This window comes from Bison bison, unplaced genomic scaffold (assembly GCF_000754665.1).
Source record: "Bison bison bison isolate TAMUID 2011002044 unplaced genomic scaffold, Bison_UMD1.0 scf7180017864498, whole genome shotgun sequence".
NCBI lineage: Eukaryota > Metazoa > Chordata > Mammalia > Artiodactyla > Bovidae > Bison > Bison bison.
In genome coordinates, this window is record NW_011495057.1 from 1063984 (window position 1) to 1075224 (window position 11241).

The following is an 11241-nucleotide window of genomic DNA, read 5'->3' on the forward strand; positions in this document are numbered from 1 at the left end:
AGGAGATCCAACCAGTCCATCCTAAAGGAGATCAGTCCTGGGTGTTCATTGGAAGGACTGATGTTGAAGCTGAAACTCCAATACTTTGGCCACCTGATGCGAAGAGGTGACTCATTTGAAAAGACCCTGATGCTGGGAAAGATTGAGGGCAGGACGAGAAGGGGACGACAGAAGATGAGATGGTTGGATGGCAGCACCGACTCAATGGACATGGGTTTGGGTGGACTCTGGGAGTTGGTGATGGACAGGGAGGCCTGGCGTGCTACAGTTCATGGGGTTGCAGAGTCGGACACAACTCAGCGACTGAACTGAACTGAATGGGACAAGCTACTGATCCTTGGCCTCTTTGGTAGGCACAGAAAAAAAACATTTTAAAATGTGCCTTTAGCTGAACTGGAAAGAGGAACTCAGCACCATGTGCTTTAGTAGAGCACTTGTAAACAACAAAAATCTCAAACTTTTTCATGAGTTGAAAGACAAACTGCTTTAGATATAATGAGACACTTTTAATAACTTTCACTGACTCTCTCAGACTGGATTAGGGAAACTCTCCATGGTTCTTTGGCACATGATACTTGAGAGTACTTATCTCTGTACAGTAAGCATCTCATTTGCTTGTCTGCTTCCCACAAAGGGCTAGGACACAGTGGAGAAGAGGCTGTGCCCCTTGTTCAATTCTATACCCCAGCATGGTTTTTATATTAGACTACATTTATATAGTGCTTATATTAAAACATAGAAATTTCAAAAACTATCATGTTTCAGGTTCTAAAGGACATACTGAAGGAGGATAAATTAACTTCAATTAAAGTGAATCCAAAATTGAAATATATTTAAAGGTACAAAGCCCCTCTTGTACTTACATTAACCATATACAACCTTAAACCTTAAATGTAATCTTAGTAAGTCATCTGGTTCATATTTAAACTTTAGAAGTAAAAGACAAGGAGATATATATATATATGTAACATGCCATTTCTGTTTCTAAGACATTTACGTGCATTTACATTTGTAAAAAATGCTTGTTTAAACTAGAAGACCATGTTAATGAAGGAAGGAGGTAGGAAATACTAATACTATTTTTTGTATAGCTCTGCACTATCTCCTTAATTTCAAAAAGTATATGCCAGATATAATTAAATCTTTTCCCCAGCTTTACTGAGGTATAACTGGCAAATAAAATTTTAAGATATTTAGCTTACAATGTGACAATTTTCTATTCAAATATATACACTGAAAGGATTCCCCCAACAAGCTAATCAATCACTTCACATATTTACTTTTCCTGTTTCAGCTGGTCGCAAGAACATTTAAGTTCTAGCCCCTCAACAAATTTCAACTACACAATATAGTATTAAATGGCATCAACTGGAAGATGCATCATCATTTTTCTATCACTAGGAGAAAAAAATGCCCTCAATTAAATTAGTACATGCCATTGATCTTAAGATGCACTCTAATTTTTGAGATTTTAACATGTTTCTAAAAAAAAAATAAAACCCTCAGGGAATTCCTTTTCACTGCCTGGGTTCAATCCCTGGTTGGGGAACTAAGAGTCCACAAGCCGTGCAGCACGGCCAAAAGAACAACAACAACAAAACCAGACTCAATAAAATATACTATCATCTTTATATTTAAGTTAAAATTTTAACAATGAAAAAAATTACAATCTGATCTAGTCATCAGAAAAGAATCTTTTACTATCCCAATTTCTTAGGTAAGGTAATTGAGATCCAGAAAAATCAGAAAATTATAGCAGGTTTCACTGTCATGAATGACTTGAAGAATGGTAACATTTTTATTTCAATAGTATAAATAAAGGAGCTCAGAAATAGACCTTAAAAACTGAGCAGCAAAATCGAAGTTTCCTTGAATAGTGTTCCATGTTAAAATTATTTACCTGTCAGTAAGGAAGGCACAAATAAGATTTTTTGCTTCTTTTGATATGTCATTATCATCAGGGAAGGTAAGAGAATTTTTATGGTTCATAATCTTACTGTAAGTTCCAACCAGAGAATCTGCATAAAATGGTGTATCACCTGACAAATTGACAGGGAAAACAAAAACAAATTAAGATACATTTAGAGAAATAAGCTTCCAAGGAAAAGTCAATGTTACTGCTTAATGATAATTAACTATGCATAAACTAAAAACATACACCAAAAGAAGTAACACATCAAGTTTGTCAAAACACACAAAGTATGTGTGTTTGGATCACAGCTTGGATCAATCTGTTTTCTACTAACAAAATCAACATTGCTAACAATGTAATATTTTATCAGAAGAAGCCAAGTCTAAGTATGGAGATGAACAACTGTTACAGGTACATAAAATTCTCCTTTACTCACCTACAAGCATTTCATATAAAAATACCCCAACTGACCACCAGTCACATTCTCGTCCATAATAACCATCGCCACCTTGAGATTTTAATACTTCAGGAGAAATATAATCAGGTGTTCCAACTGCTGTATCACATCGTACCATGCCTTCCTAAACAGAGGTCAAATTTTCAATTAGGATATAAATGTAAAGTGTCAATTATTCAACACAAGTGTTTTCTTAATATAACCTGTAGAACTCTAAGTCTTTATAAAAAGGTCATATTAAAACCTAATGCAAACTTGACAAAAAGTAATAAATAGCTTAATCCTATATACATATTATGTACATAATATATTCATGTGTGTATATGTTTACAGATACCTTTACTTTGTAATAACTTTCACTAGAAAGACATAGTAAATTTATTAATTTATTATTTTCCACTTATTATTCTTTTATTTTTAGACCATTTATTATTCCCCCAGTTGAAACAGTAAGATCTCAACTGCAGAGAACAAGTATATAAGTCAAGGCAAATATGTTGAGAAACTGACAACAAATCTCTTGATAACATTAATACATAAAAGGTGATTTAATTGTTTTTTACTAAAATAGTCATTCAATTTAACTATACTTGAAATAGAGAAAAACACATGTAAGAAGTGACCGTACACATATAAAATAGGAAGTCACATGCATGGAGAAAGGGTGTAATAGTGTTAAGCCCACTGATCTCTGTTTACCACACATTTTAAACTTCTCTCCAAAATAAAAACAAAACTATATATACCTGTTACTTACTGTAGCTGGTATTAATGCAAGAGAATGATCAATGTTTACACAAAAGTTCTCACATAGGGCTTTCCTCCTAACCAGTTAAGTTTCCTTTGGAAATAAATACAACTTTCTGGTTATTCTTCTATGATAAGTTTCAAAGAATATAAACTGTTTCAACTGAAAATAAAGCAGCATACTTGCTACTTCAGCCGTGTACATGTTATTATATAAACAGTGAGCATGGATATCTTTTATGACTGACTCCCAAAATAAGTAGTAAGATCTTTTCATGTTTAATAGAAGGCTAAGTAAAACACTAAAAAATACATGTATTACTGAAATCCAGTTTTTATGAAGGTCGCATTTTAACATTGGCATTAGTATTTAGTGCCATTTAAACTAAGCCCATTTCTAGTTAAAATAGCGGACATTACAGAGTTATTTTAAAAAATTCAGTAAATCTGGCAATCCACACTTCCCCTAAACAGAGAGGGGAAAAATAAAGTACTCACAAGTTACTAACACAACAGTGAAACCATGGCATTTTAGTCCAACAAATAAGACAGGACACATTGATTCTGTACACGTCCAGATATGGTTAGTAATTCTTAAATTCTTAAAACATTTTGTAAAAAGTATCAATCTTGAATTAGCAAAACTAAATTAAAATCTAATTATTTAACCTTATTCATCTTCATACAAGTACCAAAATCTGCTAACTTCAAATGTCCAGATTTATCCAGCAGCATGTTATCAGGCTTCACATCTCTGAGGAGGGAAAAAAAATAGAGTATCTCTGAAACAGGTCATAAATTGATAAAAATTATATGAGGTAATGATTTTAGGTCCAATATCCTCACTCAGTTTAGGTAAGACCACCTTTAAACTATATGCACTCTCTTTCCACATCTATAAACTGAACTTCATCAGGGACATTCTCTCATGTGTTATGTCTCAGAAGAAGACATATAATATTCCCTTTGAAGCAGAGTTTGATTCTTCCAAGAGGAAAATCAAGTCATTTGAGAGAGAATAACCATAAAAAATGTAACATTCAAACATGAAAAGTAACTAAAACACACAAGATAGATAAATACATAAATAACCCTAGAAGAGGGTCTTAAGTCACTTCCATTTTTGTATCCCTGACATTGAGCACAGCAATTGCACAGAGAATTCAATTGGTGTTTGTAGAACAAATGAAACTACCCTTCTAACAAATAAGTATGATCTATTCACTAATCAAAAGCAAATTAATTTGAATGTAAAAATTTAAAGCATTTAATACCCTGGAAGATATCTTAAAAAAATAGCTTATACATTCTACTTTTCAGGACACTATATAAAAGCTTTATCATTAAGAAATATTAAAGAGTACATTTATATCAACACTAAATTGAAATGTCAGAACTACAAATTTTAAAGTTTTAAATCCTGAAATACCACTTATGTCATATGGAAGAATAGGTGGACTCAGAGTGGGACGTGTTAACCAAATAAAGTACTTATTTTTAGCTTCTCTCTTCGACAAATGAGAAATTTTAAACATTTTTATCTTTACCTATGGATAAAACCCATGGAATGGATTGCATCCAATGCAAGAACTACTTCTGCAGTATAGAATCGGGCCCATTTTTCAGGCACGTCATAGTTGCTCATTAAATTTACAAGATCTCCACCAGGCATGTATTCCATTACCATGTAGAGATAACGATCATCTTGGAATGCATAAAACAGCTACACAAATACAGAAGAACAAAGAAATTTATTAAGGTTAAACAAAACTGCTTCATTTAAGAATTGTCAAAAACACTAGTATAATTAAAATAATCAAATGCAGTAGTTGTAAGCACTGTTTTTAAAAAGGAAATAAATACAAACATAAATAGCACAAAGAACTTCGCATATGCCAAGGAATTATTAACTGGTTATTTCTGAGGAGCTGGAGACTTTTTTCTCTCCATTTTCTATACTAATTGAATTTCTTATACTGAGAATTTAAAAAAATTATAACTTTCAATAAAGGATATACAATTCTTCTAAGCAAAGATATACTGTAGTTCTAATTTAAATTGTGCATAGTGGGGTTTAATGTTAAATTTATATTGATATCACAATTTTCCAGTAGTCTAATAAATTAGGCTTTAGTTTTAATTGTCTCTGACTAGCTGTGTGACAAGGCAATTACATAGCCTCTCAAATTACCTGTGACTTCTGTACTGGGACTATACCATATGTGACTTTTAAACTTGCCGCAGTCTGCATCTAGATGCCTGGCAGTTGGCAAGTATTTAATGAATGTTCAATGAACAAAAGCACAAATTTAATCTATAAATTGAGGATGTAGCTAATGGGGACTAACTGCCTTTCTGGGTTGTTAAAAAGAGATCAGCAAATACTGAAAGCACTTACTACAACAGGTGCTCAGTAAACAACAGCAGTCAGTAGGAGGAGCAGCCAACAGAGAAGCAGGGAGAGGGCAACAGAGTCAAAGCAGGAAGGGGAAGGTCCATCAATATGAAATTGGCAACAATATCAGGCATAAATATATTATATGACCAGGGTTAAAGTTAAAAGGAGAGCAAATTTACAAAAGAACTTTTTTTTTTTTCTTTTTTGGCCATGACGTGCAGCTTGTAGGATCTTAGTCCCCTGATATAGGGATCGAACTGGGGTCCAGGGCACTGAAAACCCCAAATCCAAACCACTGGACCACCAGGGAATTCTCTACAAAAGAACATTTTAAGTAAACATGAGAATATTAGAATAGAACTAAAATAAATGAAATAAGCCCTAGAGAAAAATTATAAATTATAACTAATTTACCTAGGCAGTTATATCTTTAAATTCTTTTTGTTATTTCATTTTTTTCAACAGCGTGTAACGATTTTAGCTATGGATTTAGTAACTTTAGTTATTTTAGTTATGGATTTAGTAACTTATGGGCTTCCCTGGTAGCTCAGCTGGTAAAGAATTTGCCTGCAATGCAGAAGACCCTGGTTTGATCCCCTGGAGAAGGAAATGGCTACCCACTCCAGTATTCTGGCCTGGAGAGTTCTATGGACAGAGGAGCCTGGCGGGCTACAGTACATGGGGTTGCAAAGAGTCGGACATGACTGAGCGATTTTCACTTTCACTTAGTAACTTTAATTACAAAATATATATTTAGAGGGAAGGATAAGAAACTAAGTGGTGTCTCATGGCTATCCCAGGTTAACATGTACAGTGAATCACTCGGACACCATAATTAAAGAAACATTGCTGATCTGGTGGCACTTTTCCCTATTTACAGACAATGTATCAAGAAAAACAAAGCTTCAAACTCACAAGTTGTAAATTTAACCTTAAATATTTATGTCATGTTTTTAACTTTTTACACAACATTGAACATTCCTCATATCAGTGGTTCCCAACCAGAAAGGCAAACTGTTGGTGTCCCACAGCCCCCAGCAACCCACTCTCCCCAACACACCACAATGTCTGAACACAATTTTAGTTGCTAATAGCTGGTGTGTGGGGTGGAGACGGCTGCTACTGGGAGGACCTGGGCAGAAGTCAGGGATCCTGTTACAAACCCTATAAGGCACAGGATAGCCCCCAGCAGCAAAACATCACATGGCTGAAAGGAAAAGGAAAGTTACTCGCACAGTCGTGTCTGACTTTGCGATCCTGTGGACTGTAGCCCGCCAAGTCCTCTGTCTATGGAATTCTCCAAGCAAGAGTACTGGAGTGGGTTGCCATTCCCTTCTCCAGGGGATCTTCCTGACCCAGGGCTCGAATCTGGGTCTCCTACATTGCAGGAAGATTCTTTACCAACTGAGCTACTAGGGAAGCCCTCACGTGGCTGAAAATGTCAACAATACCGAGACTGAGAGACCCTACTCTATATAGCTGATACAAACAAGAACACTTTAAGTATAAAAAGCCTTATTATGCAAATCTTAAACATATTTCATATTCTTTTTATACCAATTACTATTATGCTTAGGACAGTTTTTATTACTTAGTATAAATAAAGAAGCTACAGAATTCATGCTAGGAATTCAGAAATGATCTAGCTTAGTAGTTTTACTCCATTTTTTAAACCAGAAGATCTTATCCCCCTCACATGAAATCTTAATAAGAACCCCAATATATAAGACACATAAAACATGCAGCTGCTCTAATTGAAGCAGCAATAGAAAACCCAGAATTATAACCTACCCAAATAACTCCTTGCTCCCATGACTCCAAATGAGGTACCTATTCAGTTTAAAATAACCAATCTAAGCCAACTTTCACATTTTTGAGCAATGAAACTCAGGCTCAAAGATAGAAATAACCGGGCCACAACTTCAGGTAGACCTGTGGCAATCAAGACCAGGACCTACAATTACTAACTTTCTGATGTATTTTTCCTTCCAGTGAAAAACCTGAAGCCAATACAATATTATTTGGAGGCCTAGCTTAACTTTTTTTCCTTCCTTTCTCCCATTTTCTTCCATTCCATAAAATGAGAGACAAATATTTACTTCCTTCCCAGAGATGATTCAATAACATTAAATTTTATGATTTTAAAAATGATTTATTAGATACTTTTATAACTGCCAATAAATTCTCTCTTGCTGTTCACTAAAAACCAAAGTCAGCTTCTCAGATATGTCAAGTTACAAACCAGTACAACAACAATGAAACAACAGCAAAAGCATACCTGAACAACCCAAGGACTGTTAGCAAAAGCCATGATGTCCCTTTCTTCCCAGAAAAAAGCAGAATCAGATCTCTTAATCATTTCAAATTTGCTGAGGAGCTTCATAGCGTACACCTTCCTGGTGGATTTATGCCTTACCTTTGAAATGTAAAATAATGAACCTTTCATTAACATTTAAAGATCAGTGTTTCACAAACAATTTACTAAATAATCTAACATTACTGTGTGTCTGTTTTAACATCTCTTCTGAATTACCCCAGTAAGATCATGTTAAGGCTTTAAATACCATAAGTAATGTTAGGAAAAAAAACTTTATTCCCTGTATTATGGCATCCTTCCCCTTCTCCACTCTGCTATGGATGCTACTTTCTGTTTAAAAACTTATTATTATGCCACAGCATTTTAGATGGAGTAGTATCAGGAGTAAAGTCTTCTCTTTTGATGCTTGAAACTTCTTCTCTACCCTTGAATGCTTGGGGAAAATATTTCACACTACTGCTGAATGAGACTCTAGGCTTTCATATTGGTAGGCAAGAAAGTCTAGAGCAATTTAGAGCAAGACTTTTATAAAATCAATAGTTTTCCAAAACATCATATGTTAAACAAACAAGTGGATTTTTTAATTTTAAAAAGATTTTAAAATCTCATTAAAATAACCTACCAATTGAACTTCTCCAAATGCACCTCTACCAATCACCTTCACTACTTCATAATCTTCAGCTTTCATTCGTAAATCTCTAATTTTATTTATTGTGTCTTTATCTGTATGAAAAGAAAAAGTTTATAATTTTAAATCACTGAAACAGTATAACTAAAACTGCTTATTTAACATTCAAGTTCTTGAGAAACAACAAAAAACAAAGATGTGCATTAAAAGTTATTTGATACAGGTAAAATATGAAGTTGTAAAAGAGAGAAATGCTCAATGTGCTGAGAATTGTTTTCAACAAATTCTGAAATGACTTCACTCTAGCTGTTAAATAATTACATTAAAATCTGACCAGAATGTTTTTTAAAAAAACAAACATTATACTACACGTATACTGAGGATAATTAGTTAATTAGTTCCTGGTATTTAAGTATATATCAACTTTGAACCAAGGGGCCACAGGTAGATATTTTAGATTAATTAAATCTTTCTATCAAGTCAGTTTTGATAATCCTTTTAAAAAGATATAAAATATCAAAGGTAAAATAAACATGCTAAAGAATCACATATTTATTATATTTCTCTATTTGAATGAAGACTAACTTAAAACACACAGTGGGAATCTGCAATTATTTATATAAACCTGTCACACTACAAACTACAATAATTTAAAATCCCCACTGGGTAGATATTCTAATTCCTAATTTGGTCATAGATTAAAATAGGGCTATTTTAATCCACATGGGTCAACATTGGCATGAGATTACATGGAAAAGCTTCACATTTCAGAGTTGTACAAAATACAGGGCAGCTGTTAAACTTAAGTTCTAGTTACTAATAAAAGCTGCATATAATGTCTTTCTTTTGAAATGCATAATTTAAACTTGTGTTTATATACCTTATGGCCTATAAACACATGTAACAAAGAGTAAACTTTCACATAGGAATTATATAAGTACATTTAATTTTAGATCACCTATCTATTGCAAATGCATCAGCAAGATATAAACAATAATCAATTTACTGCAGAAACATTTGTGTTAACCATGCAGTCTCTATAGTAACCACTGTAAATATAGAAATGTAACTTTAAAAACATAATCTCTGCTTTTATGGATTTCAAATGAAACAGAAACAAACAAATAATAATACCAAAAAATGCAAAAAAGGGAAATAAAGCACAAGCACAGAGTTTGTGGAATAACAAGGATGACACCTAACCTAAGCCTGCCTGAGCGGGAGATAGCGAGGAAAGGCTTTCTGGAGGTGTCAGAACCTGAAACAAGTCTTAAGAATAAAAAAAAAGAGTAGCAGTTAGCTAGCTGGGAAAAAGAAAAGAGAGACTAACAGGCAGATGGGCAAATATAAGCAAAGGCACAGCAGAACTGTTTGCATTGCTGGGGCATCAAGTCTGTGGGAAGGACTTGAAAAGAGAGGCTGGAGAGTACCAATCTCATTAATAAGGAGCTTGAACTTTACCTATAGGCCAAAAGCTGTAAAATTATTATTTCATCAACAAAAAATATTTTTCACATTAAAGTTTAAAAGCAATACAATATGAAAACAGATAAAAGTGCTCTGTTTCACGAGGATCGTGACGGTGGGTGGCAGAGGAATTGCTTTGTACACCTCTCTACAGCAGCCCTGAAGAGTCCTACCTGAAAACCACCACTCTGTGCAGGAAGCCATGAAAAGAAAGAGGCATAGAAACAATATAGTCAAATTTACATTTCAGCTACTCCAGCGACTATGTAAAAGATAAACTCAATAAAGGCAAGGCTGGGGGGTGGGGAGGAGTAGAATTTTAAGAGTACTATAATACTCTAGATGAGAAATAAGGAAGTCATGAACCAGATAATGAGTCATGAACCAGATAATGAGTTATATGATAGCCTATAGAGTTGAGAAAGATCCCTGGCTCTGGTTATACCAGGTTTAGAGCCATAAACAGGATATTAATTCTGTAGTTTTGGGCCCCCAAAACATGTCTGCTGCAAATTTATGTGGAAATAGAGATTTCGCTGCTTCTTTTAATTTCTGACAGCACAAGTTACAAAGCTACTTGTGATTCAGACAATATTAGTTGTCAAAATGACTTCATTACATTTCAGTTTTGCAAAGAAGTGCTGTTTTGCCTTGTAATTTTAAGTTAAAGCAAAAACTAATGTCCAAAGTCAGTGTTCAATGGTAATTCAATGACAGTTGGGAGTGGTTCTCTTCATCAAGAAAAATATTCATTTTGGTCAGTTCTTCCTGCTGCTGCTAAGTCACTTCAGTTGTTGTCCAACTCTGTGCGACCCCATAGACAGCAGCCCACCAGGCTCCCCCATCCCTGGGATTCTCCAGGCAAGAACACTGGAGTGGGTTGCCATTTCCTTCTCCAATGCATGAAAGTGAAAAGTGAAAGTGAAGTTGCTCAGTCGCATCCGACTCTAGCGACCCCATGGACTGCAGCCTACCAGGCTCCTCCGTCTGTGGATTTTCCAGGCAAGAGTACTGGAGTGGGGTGCCACTGCCTTCTCCGTCAGTTCTTACTACCATGTAAAATAACACAGCCTGAGTGGCTTAAACAGACATTGATTTTCTCCTGGTTCTAGAGACTCAAAGGCCAAGATCAGGGGCCAGGGAGTTTGGTTTCTGGTGAGATTTCTTTCTGGCTTGCTGGCATCCAGCATCTCTGTGTGCTCACAGGACATCTTGTGTGTTGTGCAGGTGAGGACACTAACCCTGTCACCAATTCCATTTTATCAGAGTCCCACCTTTATGATCTCATTCAACCTGAACTGCCTCTTGTTTGGCC

The 11241-nt window shown here is 34.9% G+C and overlaps 1 protein-coding gene across 2 annotated transcripts in view; it reads right to left on the reverse strand.

Annotated features, from left to right (window-relative positions):
• The window catches only part of ROCK1 (Rho-associated, coiled-coil containing protein kinase 1), a 124383-nt gene that overhangs the window by 58383 nt on the left and 54759 nt on the right, over nucleotides 1-11241 (reverse strand). For both annotated transcript variants that reach the window (XM_010828908.1, XM_010828907.1), the window contains exons 3-8: nucleotides 8454-8554; nucleotides 7793-7930; nucleotides 4664-4839; nucleotides 3786-3870; nucleotides 2349-2493; nucleotides 1901-2039 (exon numbers count right to left, since the gene is read on the reverse strand). In XM_010828908.1, the coding sequence (XP_010827210.1) occupies nucleotides 1901-2039; nucleotides 2349-2493; nucleotides 3786-3870; nucleotides 4664-4839; nucleotides 7793-7930; nucleotides 8454-8554 (784 nt within the window). The remainder of the gene's footprint in view (nucleotides 1-1900; nucleotides 2040-2348; nucleotides 2494-3785; nucleotides 3871-4663; nucleotides 4840-7792; nucleotides 7931-8453; nucleotides 8555-11241) is intronic.